The sequence below is a fragment of the Carassius gibelio genome, chromosome B10 (genome assembly GCF_023724105.1).
Source record: "Carassius gibelio isolate Cgi1373 ecotype wild population from Czech Republic chromosome B10, carGib1.2-hapl.c, whole genome shotgun sequence".
Classification (NCBI taxonomy): Eukaryota; Metazoa; Chordata; class Actinopteri; order Cypriniformes; family Cyprinidae; genus Carassius; species Carassius gibelio.
This window is the reverse complement of record NC_068405.1, coordinates 5,311,753-5,339,458: the sequence shown is the minus strand read 5'-3', so window position 1 is coordinate 5,339,458 and position 27,706 is coordinate 5,311,753. Positions and strand designations below refer to the sequence as shown.

The 27,706-nt window shown below is 39.0% G+C and overlaps 1 protein-coding gene and 1 long non-coding RNA gene across 2 annotated transcripts; one reads left to right on the top strand and one right to left on the bottom strand.

Moving 5' to 3' along the window:
* Positions 1-46: 46 nt before the first annotated feature.
* LOC127965850 (uncharacterized) lies at positions 47-19,270 on the bottom strand. The gene is made up of 2 exons (XR_008155497.1): positions 19,143-19,270; positions 47-717 (listed from the first exon to the last, which is right to left on the bottom strand). It is a non-coding gene; the product is annotated as an uncharacterized LOC127965850 (long non-coding RNA).
* Positions 9,467-26,120, top strand: auh (AU RNA binding protein/enoyl-CoA hydratase). The gene is made up of 10 exons (XM_052566541.1): positions 9,467-9,705; positions 10,029-10,096; positions 10,581-10,668; positions 11,000-11,086; positions 11,456-11,548; positions 12,651-12,707; positions 23,162-23,349; positions 23,433-23,483; positions 25,058-25,105; positions 25,572-26,120. Exons 1-10 carry the CDS (start codon positions 9,507-9,509, stop codon positions 25,647-25,649), a joined length of 957 nt encoding a protein of 318 aa, XP_052422501.1. The 5' UTR covers positions 9,467-9,506; the 3' UTR covers positions 25,650-26,120.
* The last annotated feature ends 1,586 nt before the right edge of the window (positions 26,121-27,706 follow it).

Here is a 27,706-nt window from a genome sequence, read left to right as displayed (position 1 = left end):
CATCACATCATTATTTGTTGCTGCACAATATGGACACCACCAATGCTTGGAGATTCTTGAACATTTCTTTAATAAATAACCCTGTACGAGCTGCAGCTAGCCAGCTATGCTCTCTTTTTGTACAGTACATGCTTTGGTCAATGAGTTCATTGTTAACTCTTGCAACATTGAGTTATTGCTACTGTATCAACCGTGCTGTTTACAGTGACCCATTCTTCAGAGGCAAATAAAGAGTGTGAATTAAGGGTCAATGACATTGTGCTAATTTTTGGTCAGCTCTATTAATTAATTTTAAAATGCAATTCATGCATACAGAAACTTAAATACATTTTTTTTTTTTTTTTTGCAAGTTTACTTTGCTAAACTTTGTTAAAAGTTTCGGTGCAAGCTACACGGGACTGCCATCCTCTAGTGTGGCCGGAGTCTCCCTCACCTCCACCTTCAGCCACTGAGGCCTGGACTCCGCCCTCGGCGCGTTGACCGTCTGCTCCACCATGGCTCCTAGCTCCCTCCTCTCCACCGTGGCCCGGCAGTCCACAATCTCCGCCTGGCTCCCTCGTCCCTCTGGCTCCACCTTGGTCTGGAGTTGACCATCCTAAGCCTCAGGACTCATCTCCTCTGGGTTCGCATCGTCCCTCTGGTTCCGTCAGGCTTCATCCGGTTACTTCATCCCCTCGGCTGCACCTCAGTCCTCTGTCGCTCTGGCTCCACCGTGGCCTTCTTAAAGATGAAATCACAAACTATGTCTTACCAGTTCTTAAAGGCCATAATATGAATCTTGTCAAATGTTAAGAACAAATTGGATTAAGAGCTTTCTCTGCAGCAGCTCAGGCTGTGTCCTCCACTATATTCTCAGATGTGCTCTTATCAAATTACTGTATATCGATATAAACAGTTTTGCCTCATATCAAATCGCTTATAAAGAAAATATCGATATATCGTGCATACTCTGTATAATTTCAGTACTCCGATACTAATTTCAATAGTTTAAGCGGCTCAGACAGAAATGCTACATGCGGTGTTTAATGTGTTTTGAGATGTACTATCTTCCTGAATGCATAACTTACATATCACAGGTATATCCTCCATTTGTAAACTTTAGAAAGTTTTTCTGTCAGAAGTGCATGAGCCTTCTGTTCTGGGATTCTCCGCTAATCTTCACTTCAGTCGAGCACTGCCTCGTGCATGCCTTCTAAGCAGATAGAGCTCAATTAAATAAGAGCGCTCTACTTATAATCACATAAGTAAGTCTATTTTTATGATAGCACTGACTGTAAAGAGACTTCAATGGAATAATCAAAATAACCTAACACAACTCTGTGCTTTTGTTCTCATTTATTTTCATTTTTAGTTTAGAAACAAACAGACAAACAAACAAACTTTCTCAATGAAACGAGGCAGATCCTCCAATGAACTTTGCATTTGAAACAGACAAAGCATGCATACAAATGCACCCATACAGAGACGTACACATACGCATGCTTACGTAGCACAGTGTACGTAACATGGACCTACAACAGTAAAACGAAGAGCATTTCTGCATTTTATTCAGTGTTTTTTTTCTGTTGTTCCCCTATGGATCCCCTTGCCTGCCTGAAATACCTCCTCCTTCTGCTGGAGCAGGGGTAAAAAATTGCTTGAGGACCATACCAGACTGTTTCTTGCTCTCACCCATCTCACCAGCTACACTGACGACGTGCTCTGTGCGTTCTATGACCCCAACTTGAACCCCACGTGCAGAGCGCCATAGTCTGAAGATGGTCCTCGAGCAGATCTCGTCACCTTTGAAGAGTGGATACTGGTGAGAAACAGATCCCCGTTTATGGTCTGTTCCAAGGAGGATCTTGCCAGTTTCACTCTCAACCCGGAGCCCAGCCCACCATCTCCACGATGTGCTGAGCTAAACCCCGAACCCACCAAGGATGGTGAGCCAGTTCCCGCCGTGATCGAACAGCCAGTGCAGTATCGAGCGACTGAGCGGAGGATCGCCTCGGAAGCAGAGCCCAACCCGTCAGACCAGGTGCGAGGGGCGGCGACAGTGCCTGCCATGAGGGAACAAGCTGTGGACAGTAAGAGCACTGAGTGGAACTTCACCCACTGCACCATGGCTGAGGGTGAGGTAATACTACATTTGGGGGTTGCTGGACTTAGAGGGGGACCTAATAGACTGGGAAGCAGATCTGGAGGCCAACTTGCCCCTTGGTTCCTGCTGGTCCCATCCAGCCCTCCTTCATGTCCTGTCCCCACGTCCAGCCCAGAGTGGGCTCCAGTTTCCCAGTCCAGCCGAGAGAGACACTCTGTCCCCGAGTCCAGCCAGGAGTGGGGCTTCGATCGAGGAGGGCAGCCCTGAGAGCTCAGAGGCTCACGAATAAACACCCTTCCGCCCGCTCCTGCCTCCTCCTCCGCTGTCATCTGGCAACTCCTCTGCACACCTTCAGCGCTCCATCAGTACAGTGCGAGCGCTGCGGTTATGCCAGTCTCCATTGTTACTTGGGCTGGAGCATCCCTCACCTCCGCCTCCAACCTCCGAGCCCTGGACTCCGCCTCGGCTCCTAGCTCCTTTAACTCCAAGATCACCCGTCGTTCCTCCAGCTCCACCGGTCTCCCTTGTCCCTCCAGCTCCGCCTTGAATGGGTGTTGACCTGCCATCACATTGTGACTCCGCTCCTCTGCTCATTGCTCTGTCCCACCACCGGCTCTGTTGGGCTCTTCCCTCCCGCCAGCTTCACCTTGGTCCTCAGTCACCCCGGCTTCATTAAAGGGGTCATATGACATTGCTAAAAATAACCTTGTTTTGTGTATTTGTAATGTAATGCAATGGGTTTACATGATGATTGGGCAGGTAGCCAACAGGGAGAGATTGACCCAGCCACAGCAGTGGGATGTTGGTGACAGCCATACCCAGCTTGGAAGGAAATAAGATAAGAGCATTCATCGAGAGCAGGAACTTCATGCGAGTACATCCTCAAAACCACAAAGGAAAGAGTCTAGGTGCCTAAACAAACCTCTGTTCAAGCTGAATGTAGAGTACTGACATCTGCACCAAAGGAAGAAAGGGTGCTACTCTATGAGCCTGATGTGAATCCTACCTGGCATGAAGGATTGGAGTACTGTGTCCTGGTCAAGACAATCTCCTGAACTCCAAACTGAATGTCAGAATGGGAAAGAAAGGTGATTTAAGCAATTTTGAGCGTGGCATGGTTGTTGGTGCCAGACGGGCCGGTCTGAGTATTTCACAATCTGCTCAGTTACTGGGATTTTCAAGCACAGCTATTTCTAGGGTTTACAAAGAATGGTGTGAAAAGGGAAAATCATCCAGTATGTGGCAGTCCTGTGGGCGAAAATGCCTTGTTAATGCTAGAGGTCAGAGGAGAATGGGCCGACTGATTCAAGCTGACAGAAGAGCAACTTTGACTGAATTAACCACGTTACAACCGAGCTATGCAGCAAAGCATTTGAGAAGCCACAACACGCACAACCTTGAGGCGGATGGGCTACAACAGCAGAAGACCCCACCAGGTACCGCTCATCTCCACTACAAATAGGAAAAAGAGGCTACAATTTGCACGAGCTCACCAACATTGGACAGTTGAAGACTGGAAAAAATGTTGCCTGGTCTGATGAGCCTCGATTTCTGTTGAGACATTCAGATGGTAGAGTCAGAACTTGGAGTAAACAGAATGAGAACATGGATCCATCATGTCTTGTTATCACTGTGCAGGCTGCTGGTGGTGGTGTAATGGTGTGGGGGATGTTTTCTTGGCACACTTTAGACCCCTTAGTGCCAATTGGGCATCATTTAAATGCCACGGTCTACCTGAGCATTGTTTCTGACCATGTCCATCCCTTTATGATCACCATGTACCCATCCTCTGATGGCTACTTCCAGCAGGATAATACACCATGTCACAAAGCTCGAATCATTTCAAATTGGTTTCTTGAACATGACAATGAGTTCACTGTACTAAAATGGCCCCCACAGTCACCAGATCTCAACCCAATATAGCATCTTTGGGATGTGGTGGAACGGGAGCTTCGTGCCTTGGATGTGCATCCCATAAATCTCCATCAACTGCAAGATGCAATCCTATCAATATGGGCCAACATTTCTAAAGAATGCTTTCAGCACCTTGTTGAATCATTGCCACGTAGAATTAAGGCAGTTCTGAACGTGACATTGGGTCAAACACAGTATTAGTATGGTGTTCCTAATACATTTTACATTTATTCTTAAGCCATCTCAGTGAGTCAAGAAGACAATTTGTACAGCAGATGTTGAGAGAGGAAGCAGTTTCTTTCTTGAGATCTGATGACAACATTGGCTGTATAGAAGGATTGCAGTTCTCTCTGAAAGACAATACTCACATCACCCGTACCTATCAGTCAGTACCTCACTTGTAGTTGTGTATCAGTAGTAATTCACGGTTGTGTATCCACTACTGTGAATTGAATACTGAATACTTGAATACTGTGAATAGCATTCCACGCATTCAAGAAATCATGGAAACACATGGTTCTCGTTACTTGACCAAGGTAAAGCATATCACCAGGGTTTCATAGCCAAAGAGAGTAGATCCATGACCGCCTTCGTGATGCCATGGGGGCTCTATGAGTGTATCCATATGCCTTTTGGTCTAATGAATGCTCCGGCAGCTTTCCAAGGTTGCATGGAAGAGTGCTTGTGGAGCTGTAATCGGGCCTTAAAAGTTAGCCCCGACAGGACCCGAGCCCGACCCCGACAAATACATTTTAATTGATAGCTTTTTAAAAGCCCGAAACCATTTATAACCAAACATTATTCAAATGTGCGCACACACACAGCTCTTTTGCCTTTTGTCAAGAATGAGTCATTTATACATGTTTTTACATAATTTATTCATAACTAAGGTAGACTAGACCACTTGGAAGTTGGAATAAAGAAATAAAACAAGTCCTAACATCTTAACATCTCAGCACTCTAAATAGACATAGGCTCATTTTGCATATAAATAGACCAACGCACCAATAAAAACGAGTCTTTTTTAACAAATTAAATTAAGATAAATTTTAAATTAAGATTAGGCAATAACGAAAATAAAATTTGCTTTGCCACTAGCAGCTGACATTTAATAAAAGTATAATAACAACATTAGCGTAAATACTCTGTCCACATTATGCATTTAAGGCTCAATGAATATTTAGTTATTATTTGAAAAACCTTTATTCGCAGAGATTAAGCTAAGTCTACATGTTTTTGTGGAGGAAAATGATTGAATCCACTGTAGATGTCTTCAGCGTGTTCCTGCGCTCACTGATGGTGCGTCATTATTCACTCATTATTCTCATTATAAACATGGTCAAAACTTTTCCACACCTCAGACTTTGCTTTAGTTGCTGGTGCAACCAAAATGTTATCGCCAGAGGCAAGCCTCCGTTACTCAGCATCCATTTTCGCATCTTTCTTGCGCTAATCGAAACACATCACATGACCGCTCGTTTACCTCGCAGACCTTTATTTATGAACTATAGATACAGTAACACCCAATTCATACACAACTTATGGATAACACAACATCAACTGTGAAAAAAAGGAAGGATGTAATATCTGGACAACATTTATTTTTGAAGGGGAGAGTGTGGTGGTTCAAAAGAATTAAGTGTGTAAAACTAAGAAAATAGTAAATAAATTATATTATAGTAACACTGTACTTAAAACAAGTGAATGTGTTTTTAGAATTGGCGGTGGTGCCCCAGCATGCAACGCAGCATGACGTATCTTCACATTCTCTACAGCAGTGATCAGCGAAAGACGAGATCTACCTATTGAAGAATCGATTGGAAAAGACATCCCAGATTGTACTTCCAATTTGAGGACTTTTGTTTAGTATTTTAAGTGGTGATGCACCAATCATGGCTGAATCAGAATCACTGTATTTTTTTTACATTTAATTAGGGAATTGTTTGATACTCGGTGCTGATTTTTTTTTTTTTTAGCATATTGGCTATTTGCTTTATAACAAGCAAACTGGTCTTAACCAAAAATATCTGTAGGCATTTGAAATTAGAGTCAACCACTGCTTCTTAATCACGAAACAAACAAAGATGCTACACACATTGCATAAGCTGTTATTACTCTGCATACTCTGACTTTAGCCTTTTCTTAGTTTTTTTGGCTACATAAAACATCTGCATGAAACAATAACAGCAGGTCTGAATGAGATGCAAATTCACTCTCATGTAATACTAGCAATTGTTTTTGGTTCGAATAAAATGTCAGAATTTAAAACAAAAACATTATTGTCTGACTTTTTTCTTTTTTTGCCGACTTAAACACATTTGCATTAAAAACTAAAACAGCAGGTTTGAATGAGAGGCAAATTCGTATTTGTAATGGGTTTATTGGTCGTGCCGGGACACTCATCACAGTCTGTTAAAGGGACAGTCACACTGCCCTTTTCGTTCCACTGACTTCCATTCATACGCATGCAAATTTTATATAATACATATTTAAAAAGATTATAAAAATAAAATAAAATAAAAAGCTGTATGGTTCGCAGTGTCAATGGAAACCGAAACAGACAGTACATTTGAATGAGGACACGTTTTATAATTTTGTATTGCTTAATGTGTATATATTTATAGAGAGATAGGCAGAGAGTATAATATAATAAGATGCTTTCGACTTCGTCACAAAAGACTCTGTACAAACACAGATTAATCCATGTTGTGATAACTGAGGGGAAACCATTATATACTGCTTGCTCCTGCTGCCCATATTCGCAGGGGCGTCCGAAATACTTTCACACGTTTAAAGCATAGACAGTAAAAGAAATGGACACAGCGACCCCATTGGAACTCAATTGAGACAAATGAAGCCCATTTTTAGCGTTTTTTAGCACTTCCGTTTCTGACGCGCAGACTCAAATGAAGCTTGACGACATCAGCAACCTGTCTGACAGATGTAAATCTTCTAGTAGCTGTGCGTGAAAACTGCCATCGTTAATCTTGCAGAGACGGCGAGCTTGAGCGGGGAGTTCTTTGTCGTGAGTGAGGAGTAAGTATTCTGATTAATTATTTTGTATAGTATTTTAAAATGTAACGCCAGTACGCCATATTAAGTTAATTGCCTGCGAGCTTCTCCTCCTGTCTGTACGGTAAAGCGACAGAGAGACGAGTGGTTATGACGCAATCGTTAGCCTATTTTTTACAAAAACTGTTTCTACAGGGCCATAATGTAACATAGAGCCCTTGAATGGAGCCCTTTATACATTGTTGTGTATCTTTAGAAATAAATAATGGACAAACGGAGTCTTTAAACGCCTCAGATGTAAAGTTATTCGCTGTCAAAGTGATGCCAAAATGAATGGGAGTCAATGGGAATGCTAACGCAAGTGAAGTTCTGCTAAAAGATGGCAGCCCCCACCCGACTTCAACTTCCGGTCGAGTTCCTTGCCCCCTGGTTTAAAGTCTAGTGTAGAGCAAAAGGCAAGGAACTCGACCGGAAGTTGAAGTCGGGTGGGGGCTGCCAACTTTTAGCAGAACTTCACTTGCGTTAGCATCCCATTGACTCCCATTCATTTTGGCATCACTTTGACAGCGAATAACTTTACATCTGAGGCGTTTAAAGACTCCGTTTGTCCATTATTTATTTCTAAAGATACACGACAATGTATAAAGGGCTCCATTACCTTCTATGTTACATTATGGCCCCGTATAAACAGTTTTTGTAAAAAATAGGCTAACGATTGCGTCATAACCACTCGACTCTCTGTCGCATTACCGTACAGACAGGAGGAGAAGCTCGCAGGCAATTAACTTAATATGGCGTACTGGCGTTACATTTTAAAATACTATACAAAATAATTAATCAGAATACTTACTCCTGCTCACTCACGACAAAGAACTCCCCGCTCAAGCTCGCTGTCTCCGCAAGATTAACGGTGGCAGTTTGCACGCACAGCTACTAGAAGATTTACATCTGTCAGACAGGTTGCTGACGTCGTCAAGCTTCGTTTGAGTCTAAGCGTCAGAAACGGAAGTGCTAAAAAACGCTAAAAATGGGCTTCATTTGTCTCAATTGAGTTCCAATGGGGTCGCTGTGTCCATTTCTTTTACTGTCTATGGTGTAGAGGGCTGCATTGGGATTGAGTCCCGCCAGGTCCCGCGGGACCCAACGCAAATCTCGCGGGAGCGGGAGGTTTTAATTTTGCTGCAGGCGGGAATGGGCAGCTAAAAAAAACACTGCGGGATAGGGAGGTTGCCTAGCGACATGATGGAGAAGATGTCAATAGATGTAGAAAAGAACCTAATGTTATTTATTAGTGTTGTTTTTTGAGCACAGCCCCTCTTTGCCATTTGTTAATTAGGTCAAGAGGCGTGATGATGCCAGTGTTGTTGAGCAGGCTGCCTAAGTTTGAATGTTTTTATTCTTATTTGTATTTTTCAAACAGAATACCTGCGACATTTGGCTAATAATTGTAAAACTGCTGTTTTTCATGTAGCCTAGTTTATCATATTATGTATATTTTTTTTGCAAAGCAGTCTATATTTATGTGCAAAGTTTTTGATAAAAACAAATTATATTTGAATGTATTGTGTTTTGTCTTTTTTTTTTTTTTACATGCAGGCTAGAGAAACGAAACAAACAACCCCATGAATCTCTTTAATAATATCAATACAAATACGTGTTTTTTTTTCCTGCGGGACGGGAGAAGACACAAAATCAATGCATCTCTATTATTGTGCGGGAATAAATTGTCAGAGTTTTGCGGGTGCGGGCGGGAGTGGACATACATATTGCAGGAGCGGACGGGAGTGTAACACATACGTTGCGGGAGCGGGCAGTAATGGTCAGAAATTCGGCGGGCGCAGGCGCGGGCGGGAGCGGGATGAAGAAAACAGTCCCGCGCAGCGCTCTAGTCTAGTGTGACCACCCCTTAAGGGGTGTAATATTTCTGTCACACGCTTGAGGAATTCAGCCAATCACAACGCACTGGATAGCTGACCAATCAGAGCACACCTCGCATTTCAGACCCATGAACTTAGTAAAAATCGACACATTTCAGAAGTTGGGGCATAGAGGAGAAACAATAATGTACATTATGTGGAAAATAATGTGTTTTGAACCGTAAACCGCATAAACACATTGCATTAAACAAATACACAACATAATGTTCCTTTTAGCAACGTCATATGATCTCTTTAATATAACCCCATACCCCCAATTCAATATTTTCTTCATATATGTCGACCATGTGAACACAGTGAGCTGTTGTTCTCTTCTTGCTACAGTATGTTCTCCTTTCCGCTCGTCTTCAGCGTCCCTGTCCTCTGTAGTAATACAGCACAAATAATTGAGAAATGTAATGCAGATTTGTACTTATTTTACTGTTGTTTAAAGTAGATCACTGTATTTCACCTAAAGATCATTACAAAAAACCGCTGCCGCAGAGAAACCGCGCGGTCACGTGACCTGAAACAAATACGTCACTCGCAGTTCAGAGTTGAAAGTCAAGGAGAGCAGAAGCATGGCGGCTTTAGTGAAGTGCAGAGCGCTGCTTCAGCCTGTCCGATCACAAATAAACGTGATCAGCGGCGTCTGCAGATCGGACAGTGTTTTGCACGCATTTCTAACCAAGAGAGTGCCTCATTGTGTGCGACTGGCCAGCTCCGACGTTAAGTCTGGAGATGACCTTATCGTTAGATACTTGGACGGTGATGACTCAGGTAGAGCACGAGAAAGTGAATTATTGATCACAGAGTTTGTGTATCGGATTCCTGTACTCCGCAATGCAGACACGTACTCCGCAGCTTCTCTCATAATGCCCCATTAGTGAACCGTTTCAGTGACGTTACTATTTATCTTTAATAAATGCCTGAGTTTAGAAATACAAATCTGCCCAAATACTCTCTCAATATTGTTAAATGTTCCTATAATATTAGACTTGTTGTCACTTCAAGGGTCTGTTTCAGTTTTTTTTCAAGATTTTTCATTCATTATCTTGCAGTTTGTTCACTGTTTATTGTAGTGTAACTGTTCTGTGTTTTAGGGATTGTTGTTTTGGGGATTAATCGGCCTCAATCTAAAAATGCCATCAGCAAAAATCTTGTTACAATGGTGAGTATTTTTACTGTTACTTGTCAAAATGTAATAGTTAATCACTCTTGGCTACCATTACATAGCTACCTAATACATAAAAAAATAAATAAAAGTAATTTATTATTTTATTAATTAATTTTTTTTTTTAAATGGTATTCTTAGATGTACTTTATAATTGCCAGTACTCTCTAAAAACAAATGTTTTGATGCAAAAAATAAAAATGCAACAGTTTGCATCAATCTTTTTGAGTTACAGCTACTTCTAATTGACCTGTTCATCCGTGAGAAGGAACTAAATTTGTGACATAAATGCACTTTTAAGTCGATTACTCACAAAATAAAGTTAAAGGTTGTTAACCAACTATCAACGTTTATTCTCCAGTCCTATGCAAAGCCTTTCAGGAGTGGATGTGTCTCCAAATGTTAGAATTTGATTCGATAACAAATGAGAACTAGGATATACATAATATCCCCTTTTTATGATTTGTTTTGTTTTTGCTAGATGTCAGAAGCTCTCGAGTCATTGAAGAAGGACAACAAAGTGCGTACTGTAGTTTTGTGCAGTATGGTGCCTGGGATATTCTGCGCAGGTATTTAGCCTCTGAAGTGTTTAATGCAATTATTACGGGTTATGATCGGACTGTGTGGGTTACACTATCATTCAGCTGTATTGCTGGTATGCCATTTATACAAATGTGAATGTATATACGGGACAGCAATATGAAAGTTTTGTGAGCATTGACTTGAATCCAGTTTGCATAACAAAAATACAAATTGTACACACAAAAAAAGAGCATGCAAATGTAGAATCAAACTTAAAATAGTTTTAATAATCCATGCTTATTTATTCAAAAATTAAAAGGGATACTAATAAATAAATTGTGAACCCCACTTTGCATCAACGCATGTTTGTCTCAACAGGTGCAGACTTAAAAGAAAGAGCAAAGATGCAGCAGAGTGAAGTAGGACCATTTGTTACTAAAGCAAGAACACTAATAACAGAGCTTGGTAAGTTAAAACGCTGAAATCTTAATAGGTATTCCTCAAATTGATTTGATATTGCCAGTTATTTAACCAAACAGCTAATATGTAGAAGTTAGTGTCATGAGACAATTTCATTCAGTCACATTATGCTTAAGGTCATGGTGTAATTGTACAGTGTAAAAACCAGTTGCAGAGATAAATCATGTTTTGAAGAGTTCATTTAATAGTAAAGGAGTAATGTATTTTACGTCCTATTAGCTGTCATCGCTTGCCAATGGAAACCCTGCTCTCTAGAGATCATCTCAGCCATGAACTGCAAATTAGAAACGTGTTGACACACGAGACTTCGTTTAATGGTTAATCCAGTTTTAGGCATTTGATGAACTGTTTTAGGTACTCTTCCCATGCCAACGATCGCAGCCATTGATGGGGCGGCTCTTGGAGGAGGTCTGGAGATGGCTCTGGCCTGTGACATCAGAGTGGCAGGTAGAAGAAAACATACATTATAAGCCAATATAATTATGTCATCCTGAACACCAGTGGGCGGGGCCTATGGTGGGAAGACGACTATTGGTCGAAGACTTGCTCTGGAGGCAGGGTTTATGCAAATGAACGATGACATCACCCTGCACCGTTTTCGCAGCTTGATTAAATAAATGCTTTGTTTATAACGAGGAGGACATTTTAAGCTATGAAACCTGCAGGATGTTTAATCGTACAAAGATCACTTATATGCCAAAAGATCAAGGCAAATTAGATTTCTCATGTCGTGACCTCTTTTTATAAGTGTATCTCGGTTCACTCAGTGTTGTGAATTAACAGTTCTTCGTTACGCTGTCAGATAGCAGATGGCTTCTCATGCGTTCTCCTCTCACACCCAGATTTAGACTGAATCTGTGCATGATGCTATAACAGGTCTCCTGCACTTCTTCCAATGCACTTCGCACCATATGTTTTCACACAAGGCACTTTTTTATGTGGATATTTAGGGTCTATATTTAGTGTAGTCGCAAAATGACTCAAAGTCGTGTGGCTGTAAAAAATGTAGAAATTATAGATTGGCTCCAAAATAAGAAAGTATTTTAAAAAACTAATGCGTAATATTATTTAGTGTTCTTTTCAGATGCCTCTGAAGTTGATTTCATGGTTTCAAACTATTTCGAGAGGTGTGAGAACTTAACATAACTGTTCATATTTAATGCACAGAAGAAAAAAACATGTTTGTGAAATTAAATTTTTACATTCATGTGGAATTTTTTTTTTTTGTTCAAACCAAATTAAACTGCTTTCACTTGATCAGTTTATTTATCAGCATGTGCTGTTCAGTGTCTCAAAAAAAGTAACTGATTATCACTAAAGTATTAATTATTAATGGAATAAAATGTTTTTTTGATTGTGGCATAGTCAGTATGAGTATTGTATTATTTATAATTTTGTATGCATCATAAACCTGATTATTTCATTACACTTTACCTGATTTAAAATCTGAGATTTCTAAAGACGTTCATATTTTTCAGGGTCTTCTGAGCTTTTTCTCTTTGAAAGCAAAACGTCTCACTGATTCTCCACACTTTGACCTGTTTTACAGCTAGCTCTGCTAAGATGGGACTAGTTGAGACTAAATTAGCCATCATCCCAGGCGCTGGTAAGTGTCTCTCTCTGTATTTGTATTTACTTCTGAATTCATCTGAAACTCAGAGAATTGTGTGGTCAGTCGTCGTCTTTGTTGTTATGGCATTGGTTTAAACCAAAGCAGATATCCACATACTAAACAGCCATAAAAAGTGTACAGTGAACAGCGCTATGATCTCGCTGCCAAACAGGCAAGTGTCCATGTAGACAGCAAGTCATTTAGGCAATACAATAGGTTAAACTGGAAACATTTTGCATCCCTTTTTATTGACTCATATAATGAGACTTGTGTGTCATATAAAAAAAAAATGTGTGTATTGTTACAGACCTTTAAGGCAGCTTTCTAAGTTTTGTAGCACAGCTTGTATCTCATGATGACAAACTGGACCAAATACTTCCAACTGCCAGGAAAAGGAAAACCGAACACAATAAAATGATTATTCAAAGACACGTTTTTTCTTTAAACCTTCTGTGCATCATTTCCTGGAGTTGCTGTTTTGTTTCAAATGTGGCTTTTTATCTAAAGTCAGAATAGCAGCAGGACTGTAAATATCCTTGACGTACTGTAAGTGATTTCCACAGATTTTCCAACTGTTGTAGTACTTCGTAGTTCATCTGTTCTTGACATTGCCAAAAATGCAAAGAAGATGGATGTTATTTTTCGAGAGAACTCCGTTGTTGTCACTGAATTAGATACCACAATCATTTAGAGATGTTCAAGTGTCTGAATACTTTCGGGGCCACTGTAGCTCATAAGATACAGGACTATTCTGCAGCAGGCCGATCTGTTGTGGTCATGATTTGTTGGGGGAAGGCAAACCAGTTGCATGTTTTCCAGTTCTCTATCTAGGTACATGTGATTGAGCTGGAAGATATCTGTGTTTCAGTATGTCGTGTTCGCTCAAGGCTTGACCTGCAGCCGGAGGGGTTTTGTCTTCAGGATGAAAATAGGTCACCAGAGCTTTATTAGGCTAAGAAACCCTGGAAAAACAGTGAAGACGTCAGCACTTTTTTTCTTTTTTGATTCAGTGTTGTGCTGTTTTGAACCAATTAGTTTGACCTGTAATCTGAAGATCATGATAGATCTTTGCATACATCTGAAAGATGTTATTAACCTGAGCACTGGATCAATTACAATTCTGCTTTTTTGTAACAATGGCAAAAAGTTGTCTGTAATAGGAAACTCTTTTAGCGAATAACCACCTAACTTTATTGCATATGGATTTTTGATTTCTCATGACCCCTTTTAGGTTCTTTTATTGAGTTTGGTGTGTGTAGGTTTAGGATATATATAAGGGATGCACGATATTGGATTTTGGCCGATATTCGATATGCCGATATTTTCAAACTAATTTTGGCCGATGCCGATATCGATACCGATATATATATATATATATATATATATATATATATATATATATATATATATATAAATTTTACTGAAGAGAAATCCATGTATCTCTTCTGTACTGATTCTACCATAAATGTATTATTTTACAAATGTAGACAGACATTCACACCTGAAAAACAGGTCTTGGTGCTGCTCAGGATGACGGCTCTTAAGATGTGTAATCATATTTGTAGTGTTGAAAGACTGTTGTTTTACGTCTCCTCGCATCACTTGTGCTTTACAAATATTGCAAATAGCAACTTTGTTATCTGTTTGACAGATCTCGAAATGCCTCCACACAGCTGACATGTTGTAAGTTTACGTTTTTGGCGCTCAAGCTACGTTCATGGTCGTCGCGCGCGCGCACGCCCCCTTATCGGTTTGGCTCATCGGCAGAAATATTCATATCGGCCGATGCCGATGATGGTCATTTTAAGTTTTTATCGGCCGATACCGATGTTGTGCCGATATTATCGTGCATCCCTAATATATATTATTGTATGGAAAAAGGGCCTTTGATTATATGATGACAGACCTGCAGTGATTTCCCTTTATTGAGTCGGGGCATGTTCCTTTTAGCACTCTGTTGATAATGTGTAATGCCTGCTTGCTGCTCCAAAGATAATTATTTAATTGGCTCCCTGATTTCCAGAGAGTGCTTGATTGGTAGCATTTGCAAAATTGCGAAACAGCTCAGAATATTGCAATTTTCCACATGCAATCCATTTTTTTGTTGTTGTTTGATAAATCAACATTTCCAGTTATGGGTACTAAATTAAAGCGTATGTTTAGCATTATTTCCAGTGACTCAGCACATAGTGGGATCAAAATAGGAAGGAATATGCACACCCTGCACTGACAATTTACATGGGTGTGTGCCTTTAGCACACATCAGTATGCCAATGGAGAAGAGTAATGTTTGGTTACCCGAATAACCGGGTGGGGGTGGTGGGGGGACAAGTGAATGATGACAGAATTTTGATGAACTGTCTCTTTAAGTAGTTCCAGGCACTCGTGAGCATATCTAACAGCACTAAAGAAATATCAAAATCTCCTTACTGATTAGCTCTACAGTAAGTAAAGTCATCCCTTATAATAAACAAGTATGAGTGAGTTAATGACAGATCCACTGACCCACTTTCAGCCTGCTTTAGTTAGCCTGGCCCAGATTCTTCAGAAGGACTGTTGCACAGATCAGATTAAACCATCTCTGTTTATCACTGTCCACACATTACCACAACAAACACATGGAGGTTAAAACAGGACGCCTCGTGAAATCTACTTCTTTACTTATTACATTAAGGTCCCATTACTTAACGTTAGTTAAATTTAAAATAAAATTAAATTAAAATAAAATTTATGCATTTAGCAGACACTTTTATCCAAAGCGACTTACAGTGCATTCAGGCTATCAATTTTTACATATCATGTGTTCCCGAGGAATCAAACCCCCAACCTTGCGCTTGCTTGCTTGCTTGCTAGCAGTGCTCTACCAGTTGAGCTACAGGAACACTATAACATTAAAGGTCCCGTTTTACGCGCTTTTTTTGAAGCTCTGATTGTGTTTACAGTGTACAATAAAACATGTGTTCATGTTTCGCGTGTAAAAAACACTTTATTTTTCACACAATTCACCTATCTGTATACCGCTGTTTTCACTGTCATAAAAACGGGCTGATGACTTCCTTGTTCTATGAAGCCTCTCCTTCAGAAATACGTAACGGGTTCTGATTGGGCCAGCGGTTCCTGTGTTGTGATTGGACAGCAGCTGAGTGCAGGCTGTCCTCCTGCTAACGTGATTGGGCTAGAACACACGTGCTGGAGATCACAGGAGCGTTTTTACTGACGAGATGCGCATGAAAACCGCATTTGTTTTTTTTGCACAGCCCTAACATCTAGTTAACAAAGCTAAACAGCGTTGCCCTTTGTGTAATAAGTTACAGAAACTGTTAAACGCACCAACTTAAATAATAAAATACACTTACCGGCTGTGGTCCATAAACAACGCCTTCTCCAGACAAAGAGGGAACTGCTCCATCTTTCAAGAATAATCTTTGTGCAAATCCGGCGTTAAACTGATTGAGATTGAGAAAGTTGTCCTCAGCAAAATGAGCTGCACATAGTTTTACATGTGCATTATAATTTTCGGGAACTGAGTTAAACATAAATTGTAACCATTAATCTCAAAGTACAGCGTCCCTGGGAATCCCAAACAAAGATGATTGGACTCAGAGATGAAAATAACAGCGTTTCAACGACATCGCGACAAACACAAACAGCTCTTCCTTCTTCTCCGTCGGAGCGCAACAAGGCCACGCCCCCTTTTTGTGTATTCATGTGGGCGGAGGTTAGTCAAAAAAACTGTTTTAGTGACGTCATTACTACAGGAACTAGAGGGCTGTAGTTCAAACGTGTTGTTTTTTGTAGGCGAATTCTGTTAAATCAAATATCTCGCTTGGCATTGAACTTTGAGCTTTAGAATTTTACAGATATTATTTATACTCTAACAACAAGATTACACACTAACTAAAGTTTAAAACATGGGATCTGGACCTTTAACTGTTAGTTAATGCATCTACTAACTAATATATCAGCTTACAATTTTCCTTCTCAAATAAGCTTTCTTGAAGTCATAATTCATTAAATCCATTGGCAGGCGTACTGTGGGAAGATGGGTCGACTGGTTTGTTTTCATAGTAGTTCCTGCTTCCTGTGCTGTGCTGGGAATGAGTGTGTTACGTGTGCGGTGCAGGGGAACACAAGGTCAGTTCAGGCCGGTAGTACACAGCCTCGTGTATCAGGAGAGACATGTGAGACGTGTGTTTTTGTTTGGGAACCGCATGACATCACTGACACACCTTTTAAATAGTGCGAAATGGGGCGGAGTGGAAGATGTTTGTTTGTGCTTGTTCTCGTTTCATTTTCCCCTGGTGTTGAAAGATCTTTATCTTTACCCTTAAGTGTGTTTGTGATAGTGCTATCAAACGATTAATCGCGATTAATCGCATCGAAAATAAAAGTTTTTGTTTACATAATATATATGTGTGTGTACGGTGTATGGTATATTATTTATAAATACACACACATGCATGCATGTTTATAATTAAGAAAAATATTATGTTTGTATATGAAAAATATGAATATATTTTATGAATCATGAATATATACATGTCGATATTTTCAAAATATATACTGTATATATATACAGTACAGATCAAAAGTTTGGAAGCATTACTATTTTTAATGTTTTTGAAAGAAGTTTCTTCTGCTCATCAAGCCTGCATTTATTTGACCAAAAATACAGAAAAAAAAATAATATTTTGATATATTATTACAACTTAAAATGAGTTTTCTATTTGAATATACTTTAAAAAAGTAATTTATTCCTGTGATGCAAAACTGAATTTTCAGCATCATTCCTCCAGCCTTCAGTGTCACATGTAACATCAGTCGATCACATGATCATTTAGAAATCATTCTAATATTCTGATTTATTATGAGTGTTGGAAACAGTTCTGCTGTCTAATATATTTGATCAATAAAAGGTTCAAAAGAACTGCATTTATTCAAAATAAAAAAAATTCTAATAATATATATTCTAATATTATTTTCTTTAACGATCACTTTTTATCAATTTAACACATCCTTGCTGAATAAAAGTATTGATTTTATTTTTTTTTTTAAAAGAAAGAAAAAATTACTGACCCCAAATTACTGACCAGTAGTGTATATTGTTATTACAAAATATTTATATTTTAAAAACATAGCTTCTGAAAAAATATTAAGCAGCAGAACTGTTTCCAGCTTTGATAATGAATCATCATATTAGAATGATTTCTAAAGGATCGTGTGATAATGATCCTAAAAATTCAGCTTTGCATCACAGAAATAAATGATAATTTAAAGTATAATACATTTAAAAACAATTATTTTGAATTGTAATAATATATCACAATATTAATATTTTTTTCTGTATTTTTGATCAAATAAATGCAGGCTTGATGAGCAGAAGAAACTTCTTTCAAAAACATTAAAAATAGTAACGTTTCCAAACTTTTTGTCTGTACTGTATATATATTAGTATTAGGGCCGGGACTCGATTAATTAATCGAAATTAATCGCATTTTAATCGCATATAAATATTTGACCTGAGAACAGTGAGAAGTAATATTTTACTAAGTCCAACTCTCAATAACCTTGGCCAAAACAATAAAGAGTTCAACATAAACTGTTGCACCAACAAAATAATACATAGTTCACGTCCACGCTAGCTGCTATATGTTTTGCGTTGAGGTGATACTTGAGGTTCGATGTGCTGCTGCGGTGATATGCGAACGCTAGTTGGTGCGTCAGTATAATCGGTCCGACGAAACTCATCCAGTGAGAAACGTTCCACGGTGCAAAAATAAGTTATTAAAAATGCGGGAATTTTTTATCTGTAATTAATTAATCTTAATTAACGCGTTATTTTTTGTGTAATTAATTAATCTCAATTAACGCGTTATTTTTTGTGTAATTAATTAATCTCAATTAACGCGTTAAAGTCCCGGCCCTAATTAGTATACATAGTATACAACTTTTATTTTGGATGTGATTAATCACAATTAAAGGAGTCGAATAAGAAGGTGTGAATACTGTCAATCAAAACACTGCAAACACTGGGCCACATTCATTAAACACAAGCCGAATGTGTTCTGTGTAAACAGTTGCTTTTTGTTTTGTAAATTTAACGTTGAACCAAGTCATTTATATCAGAAAATTACACATTTGTTACTTGACCCGTAACTTGAATATAGAAATAAGTTGGTTAAATTTCAGAATTTAGGCCGTTAGTATGGGCTCAAAGTGTAAAAGACGTAAGGTTCAATCCTAAAGTTATTTAAAGCAGAAGAACGACCACAGCACTATTTGTGTCTTCTGATCCATGCATGTTGAGTCTGTCAGAAGGACAAGATTAGATGAAAGGCTCTCTTCCAGGAAGAAGTGCAGCACACGTTTGACTGTGACGCTGTTTCGTGACGGCCGCTCTGGTTTCTTGGAACGCGATGTGTGTAACACTTACCATCCTCTGCTGCTTGCTTCAAAACAACCCCGAGCTAACCTCGGTCACCCTCAGTCTTTCTTCAGCGTGCTGACACTGTTTCTGGTAATCTTCTTTTCTGTTGTTGTTGTAAAGCCAAAGGACACTTTCTCACTAGCCAGGACTGATGTGATGCAAGAAGTTCCCTGAAATACTTGCGAAACCTCTGCCACAAAACACAGCGTTGTTTATTACTGGCTCAAGCCATTGAGTTTAGTCGTAACAAATCCACTCGTATTGGGAACAACGATTAAAATAGCACAAATCATCGATCCACTACTATTTCTCTAACATCAGCGATTATCATAATATATATTAAACCATTGAAAAGCCACAGATACTCATTTATTGTTGAAAACAGTTGATGGCTTATGAGATTGCAATCAAATTTAGATCTGTTTTATGGCTCTCGGTTGTATTTGCATATTATGTTGTTTGCGATAAGTCGGAGTTGTGCAATAGTCAAAACATGGGTTGATTAAAATTCTTGTGAAAAGAACCTGTCCTTGTTGCAATAACGTGCCAAAGCAGCCCATTTCTACAGAAAAGAGTCATGATTCAAAGATAAGCACTCAAAATGCTTTCCCCCCTCCTTTTTTCTTCTCTTCCCGAGATCCAAATGGAATTGCAAAAAAAAAATATTGTAATAAAATTCAATCGGTCTCATCATTGCTCATGGTTGTATGTATATATTGTGTGTTGTCTGCATGTACAGTATAAAAGTCACACACTGCGCTGCTGTCCAAGAACACTGTCAAAAATATAGTCGAACTGGCGAGTCGGTGCGGCTGTGCCCTAGATTCATAAACACTATGATTTATTCATGGATCTTTTTGCCTGAGAGAGATGGCAGTTATCCGTGGAGGACTGGGAACTGCTTTATTAGTGAGCACTTATGCAACACGTCTCGTGTAAACATATTTCACACAAGAGCTTGAGTAAGAGTTGTGCAACTGAGGCAAAAGATGGCCTGATTGTGTGAATTCATGTCAAAGGACTTATCGCAAAAGTGTCATGATTCAACGATTATAATTGAAGACTTTTTGAGCTAAAGGTTGCTTGATTATGTTTGTGGCACCAAATGGATTTGTATAAAGCCCGACTGTAGGGGATCAAGCTACAGATGACTTATAATGAGGCGTGCACTTACGTTTTTCAGTCATGAGAGAGCACTTGGAGATTTGTGTGATGCATTACATATAATTATATTAAAAAAATAGAATTGGTAAAATGATAATATTATTGCATTTTAGCTGCTGAAGACATTTTTTACATTTGCCACTATCCTAGGTTTTGCCCATTTGTCAGTAAGAATTTTGTACTAATTTAAAACACAATAAAATTTAGTACGCTCCATTATTCATTTTAATATGTACACGTCAGAATAAGCATGTTGTTTGAATTTTTGCATAAATAGTGTTACACTGAAGACAATGTAACATTATTTCAACCAAATTTAGAAATTTTATTCTCCAAATACTTATTTAAAACCTTAAAAGTAGACATTTTACTTACATTAAATGTGCTTTCTATGGACACAAAATCACTTTTGTACATTTTTCTTGATGCGGACATCTTAACGTCCCATGTTTATCCAAACCTTTATGTTGTGGTGATTTTTTACATGTTCAATCTTCAAACAGCTATTTTCATATAACAATAATTCATGTCCAAGAAATCACACCATAGAAAGAACCATAAAGTCGGTCCATTTAATAATATTAAATTTGAACCATTCACTGATGATCTTCCCATCCACAGAAACTTTCTCCATTTTTGGCTACATGCTGTATCTCTCTCTCTCATCTGTGTCACATAAGAAACCAGTTTGAACCAGTGGCATTTTTTAATTGGAATGCAGACGTGATTATGGTTATTTGTTAGATGAACAGACTGTAATTTATCACAGGACCTGAAGCCTATAGTGCACATAAAACATCCTTATTACATTCCAGATATCATTTGATCTGCTTTTAGACATGATCTGATGTTTACTCGCTTGTGTCCTAGAACTACACACCCTGCTCATTGTGAACTACACTGAGGCTGTATGGAGAAGATCTGCGTTAATATTCAAGCATCTCACCTCTATGGGAAAAACATGACCGCATATTCACAGTAAATAATGAGAGAATATGTAGTTTTATGTCAGCTGTGTGATAGAAGACTACATAAGTATTTATAACATTAAGAAATGGCACCGTTTGCCTTGAACTAAAACTTTAATGCATCAGATTTTCCTTCTAAATACTTGTCATGCCTAGAGTAGCTAAACCGGTGAAATGTTTTCAACATACTTCCTAGGCATATGTCCGATGAAGTTCATTTCCTGGTGTTTTATAGATAGGATTGTAGCTATTGTTGAAACATCACACGAGTCATGCTTATCAGGTCGGGCAGGTTCAGATTCTCATCGACACACACTCTCCGTGTGCATTCATTGAACTGTTGGTGATTTCTCTTTATTGTGCTGTTTTGAGTTAAATGATAAGGACAGCGTTCCCGGTCTCTGTGGAAGTGAATCACATTGACCGTAATTGCACTCATTGCTCTACATGTTAACTGTGACCTTATTTGCCTTTTGAGTTGCACGTGTGGAGCTCCTTGTTGAGGTTAATCAGAAATAAATGAAAGCTCAACATGGGTGCAACCAATGAGCTGTGCCAATCATTAGTAAGACCCAGTTTAAAGACTCGACATAAAACAATTAGCTTTGTTTGGTAGTTTTCTGAGACAGGTGCTTCTAATGTTCACAGCCTCTTCTGTGAGTCATGAGAGTTTGTCTTCCAATGGTGAAGAGAGGAGCGGTGGACTGGAGCACTGTTGAGATGCACTCTTCTGTTTAACTGGGAATCAAGCATGTATTTCTCAGATTAAATATTCTGTATTCAGGTTTTTTTAAATCAAAAAATTGACAAAAAACAGTCTTAGACATCCCAGACACTAGTGAAAAGAAGAATCTGACACAGCCAAACAGAAAACTTGTTTTGGAAGCAGGGGTTTGGAGAGAGAATAAACGCTGTATACTTTGCTAGCTCTCGCTCTCTCTCTCTCTCTCTCTCTCTCTCTCTCTCTCTCTCTCTCTTGATTTCAAACAAATGCTTTCTGTTTATCAAACAATCCTGAAATATTGTATCATGGTTGATTACCATAAAAAATATTAAGCACCATTAATAAGAATTGTTTCAAATCAGTATATTATAATGATTTCTGAAGAAGACTTAAAGGGATAGTTCACCCAAAAATCTAAATTATGTCATTAATAACTCACCCTCATGCTGTTCCAAACATGTAAGGCCTCCTTTTATCTTCAGAACACAGTTTAAGATATTTTAGATTTAGTCTGAGAGCTCTCAGTCCCTCCATTGAAGCTGTGTGTACGGTCTACTGTCCATGTCCAGAAAGGTAAGAAAAACATCATCAAAGTAGTCCATGTGACATCAGAGGGTCCGTTAGAATTTGTTGAAGCATCGAAAATACATTTTGGTCCAAAAATAACAAAAACTACAACTTTATTCAGCACTGTCTTCTCTTCCGTGTCTGTTGTGAGAGAGAGAGTTCAAAACAAAGCAGTTTGTGATCTCCGGTTCACGAACGAATCATTCAGTTCACCAAATCAAACTGAATTATTTTAAACGGTTTGCATCTCTAATACACATTAATCCTCAAATAACTTAAGCTGTGAACTTTTGTAATGTGACTGACACTCCCTCTGAGTTCAAACCAATATCCCGGTTGAAACAGCCGCACTCTGCTCTTTTCCAAATCCTTGCACACGCTTGATGTTGAACCTTAAATAATCTTCCATAAAATTCATACTCGCACGACGTGTGAAGTCAGGCTAGTCAAACGAAGTACATCCTAAGTGCTGACTTCCTTGAATATAAGAATCTTACCATCCCCAAACTTTAAAACCGTTATGTCTGCACTTAATCATTCATGTTTGGAGTGTGATTCTCAATTTCACAGAATCACATTGGTCATGTTTTGGCTGCAGGGGGAACCCAGCGTCTGCCACGAACTGTAGGAGTGTCTGTAGCTAAAGAGCTGATATTTGCGGCGCGAGTGTTGAGCGGTGCCGAAGCCAAGAGTCTCGGTCTGGTGAATCACGCTGTGGAGCAGAATGAGTCTGGAGATGCGGCGTATCTGCGAGCTCTGGATCTGGCCCGTGAATTCATCCCTCAGGTAGAAACACTTGAGCTGCTCCATTCAGAGAGTTTCTTAGTGTGCACTGTTATAATGAAGCTTGCATGATTGTTCTCTTGCAGGGGCCAATTGCAATTCGAATGGCGAAGCTAGCAATCAACCAGGGAATAGAGGTAAGATTGCACATGACATATTTGGCCAGAAATAAAGAGTTATTTTCTTGTGCTGTACAACCTGTCTGTGTTGACATCTGCTACCAGGTGACTTGAATCTTCCTGCCACTGGTGTTACAAACATGATCTCCTCTAATTGAAAAGATATGTTTATTTTCATATTGTGTTAAGCAAACCTATCAGAACAGACATGCTATGATGCATAAGATAAACCGCTGTGCTCTCATTTCTCATCATGTTAAGCTTACCATTAAGAGTGTGTTTGTATGTGAAGTCATGGGCAGCTGTCATCCGAGATGCCAAAGAGAGAGTCTGCTTTATCACATTACCTTGACCCCAGAGGCCGTCTGTCAACAGCGCAGGTCTCTCGGGTCACAGGTCTCTTAGGAAGTGACCTAACAGAGCAGATACCTCCTCAGCTCTTCTGTTCAAGTCATTAGAAGAGGAAAAGCCAACATAGGGGCATTGGGGGAAAAATCTATTCACTGCCATTTCCAACTAAAATGAACACATTTTGCACAGATTTTATTCTTTTATTACACAAGTTATGACTACACAGGCAGATTCTCAAATAAAGACTTATTTTCGTACAGTTCCTCGTACGGGTTTGGGACCTCAAAACCCTTTTATCATATTGTACATGATTTGTGAACCCATGCATTTAGCTGTTTCCCTCACATGACCATCTCCGTATGAACGGCTTATCTATCAAAGTAAACTTGCTCGGTAGTGCACCTGGTAAAGCATTGTACTTGTGCTGTGAAGTGCTTTTATACGAGTCCTGTGAAATACGAACAGGAGCTCAAAGACTTGTAGAAGCAGTCTAAAACAGCATGGTTGCCTCAGCAAATTCACTTTTATCCCACATTTGCTCTTGTTAACACTGTCGTTTAGGTTTAGTATAGGTGCCGCATTAATACGCCAGATTAACATGCATCACCAATTACCAGACATTGTTTCAGAGCTGCCATGATGTTTACTGTAATAAATCTATGCCAGATTTATAGTATTCTTGTATGCATTTTTTATAAATTTAAAGTAGTCTTGCATAAAACTGAATGTGCATTTACCTGATGTTTCACGTTGAAGGAGTAGCGAAACCCGCAAGAAGCCATGTAAAAAACAAAAAAGATAATTTTGCAGAAGTGCTGCCACATGCAGTTATTTCCAATGAGCCTGGGTTGAAGAAAACAACTCTTCACTAAGACGCAAAATAGCTTCTTTGTGTCTGACCTTTTTTTTTCTTTAGAAGAGCAGTAGTTAAATACAGAAGAGCTCTGTTGAGCTGCTAATGCCAAAGGGCATTTTCTTAAAATTCAGCTCTTTTTCTAATGAAGGGTTCAGACGTTTGTTTTTTTACAAAAGTAGGTCTCTGTGTTGTCATGAGGAGCTCGTGCACGTTTATTGGTTTGTTCCTATAGCTACAAGGAGAAAAGAAAGTGTGTTGTGTGTGCATTTAGCATCATTTCAGACTTTCTCTAGCGGCTAAAACAGGAATCTGTGGTTCACATAAACAGTCTGCGAATGACAAATGATGACGCAAGACTGTGAATGATGTTGTTGATTTGTTCCAGGTGGATTTGAAGACCGGATTAGCCATTGAAGAGGCATGTTATGCTCAGGTTTGTTTACACAATCAGCTTTTCCATGAATCTGGAGAATCAAACTAAGGTTTTGTTGTGTGAAATATCGATCTTTATAATGTTAGGTTGGGTTCCATAAGTAAAAACCCCATTTATTTTCAACATTGAGTCATTTATTTGAACAATGATTAATCAACATTACAAGAGTCATTTCCACGTGGGCGGCAGACTGACATATTTACTGGAGTTCAAGTCCCAGCTTGAAGTATTTTCCCAATTCGGTTTCCCCTCCCTTTCCTGTTTCTCCTGCCAAAATGTCAAAAAATTAAGTTTGGCGAAAGAATGCATGCACTTTAGTTTTATGATAAGTCTATGCATCAGCCATTTGAAGTGTTAACACAATGCTCTTCATGAAGAGAGCGGACGCTGGCCTAGATCACTCAGGAAGCCAGTATATTTAGCTCTTCAGTGTTCCTCTGATATCTGTGACTCTGTTGTCTTTTAGGTGATCCCAACCAAAGACAGGCTGGAAGGTTTGCAGGCATTCAAAGAGAAACGTCCTCCTCGCTTTAAGGGCGAGTAACTGCGACCTAAACAACCCAGTTACAAACAGCTGTCTTCTGATTGCTGCGAGTCTGGTGAAGACTACTGCATATCTGAAATGTTTGGAGCACTGATGATGGTAAAAACCTGTAGGGATTTGAGCTGAAGTGTAGTCATTGTGAACTTTCTTCCTATTCCTTGTGTAATATAGTCACTTTGATTGTCCATTCTCATCTGATTAAATAAAATTGGATGCATTTCTAATCAACTCAAGACGGACAGTTTTACAATGTTCATTACTCGAGGAGCATATAACCCATGCTACATCTGGTTGGGTAGGTTGATTCCGGGAATCAGCAGCTGATTATATGCATCAAAGCTGCTTTCTCTTTAAACGTGTGCATGTAATCAGTCCAGTCAACATCCACCCAGTTTTTGCCCTAAGGGTAATGTATAAAAAAAGGTGTTGATAGGAATTTTTGTAATTTATGCAATAAAGAGTTAAAATGTATACATATTCCATGTCATTCAACAACAGAAATAACAAAAAAAGCTCTAAGATAATATAGATAAGTACTGAAGTGTAAGCTTTATCTCACTTCCTCCAAGTGAGCATTGCATTAAATCAAGTTATCTTACAGTTGCATCCTGTTTTTCATAGGTTTAATATCAGGCAGTGAAACTTGTAAATATGTCATCACTAGCATAAAAAAAGTTTTTTTTATTTAATTTTTTTTATCAAGAATAACTTGATAAATCACAATTTGAAAACACACATGCACACATATTAAGGGATGTGCACGCCAAAAACACTGACCACAGTGATCATGCTTCAGAAGGACCCAGAAATACTGCGGGTAGATGATGCAATAGATGTCACTTTGGTTAGACGCATTTAAGCAGTGTAAATCGTATTAACAGTTACATTTCACAATTATTCTGTAACACTGGCACAGAGTCACACCTAAAAAGAGCTCCATTCCCAGAAGCCCTGCAGTCATTTCACTGATGCCCATAGTTCCGAGAAGTGCTGAAGCAGTTAAAACCTCTCAAACAAGCCTTATTTAGCTTCAGTGCTTTTTTTTAGCGCTCAATGTTAATTGCTGGCCTAATAGAATATTACAGTTGTGGGTGAAGGGTGGGTGGAGGTTTACAGTCTTTGTTATTTGAGCTTCAAAAGAGGAAAAAACCCAGACTGTTGCAAGAGCTGCTGTGTCAGCCGACAGGAACGCTGCCCCAGGGGCTGATGGGGGATTGTTTCACCCACACTATACTGCTGCTGCATTCTGAGAACTGATGTAATGATGTAATGCTTATCTAATACACACACAGCAGGAAAGCACATGACCGCCGCTGTACATCTGACCCCAGAATATATGTCCAGATTTGGCTCATGTCCGCTTTAATGCTGATGTCACTTGAGCGGTTTTATATTCCTGCTATTGGTTCTTTAGTGTCAGCTCTTCCGAAATGTAACACCATTTGGTGGCTCTCTAATGAACTAATGCAACTTCATATATAGTTTGCACAAATTACAATTATTTATTTTAAGGACCAGTTTTTGATTTTTGTTTTATTTTCTTTTATTTTTGAAAAATAATATATATATATATATATAATAATAATATATATATATTCTATTTTTTATTTTTTTTTTGTATTAAAATGCATTTTTCTTATCGGATATGTAACAAGTTTCAGTCATAAAAATATATTACCTTCTTTTTACATATTCGTTTTTTAGGATATTTACTTTTTTTTTGCAGTCTAGAATAAATAATTAAATCAATTTAATCATGTGAATAGGATCCTGAAAGATTACTTGAAGCCGGAGTAGACATTGCAGTTATTAAGGAATTTAATAGTGTTAGTAGTGCAGAGATGATCTTTGAAGTATTGAGCGGGAAATGAGATGCATACTTGTGTGTTCAAAGGCTTTTGGGAGGTTTGTCTCAAAGCCTTCGTTTCTTGCCGCCTGTTTTGTCTTTGATGACAGCATTGCAACATGTGGTGGCGGCTCAGGAATTTGAAGCACATCCACATCGCAGACAGCTTCAGCCCGCATTCCTGTGTGCTCAATGAAGCCTTTATTCCAAT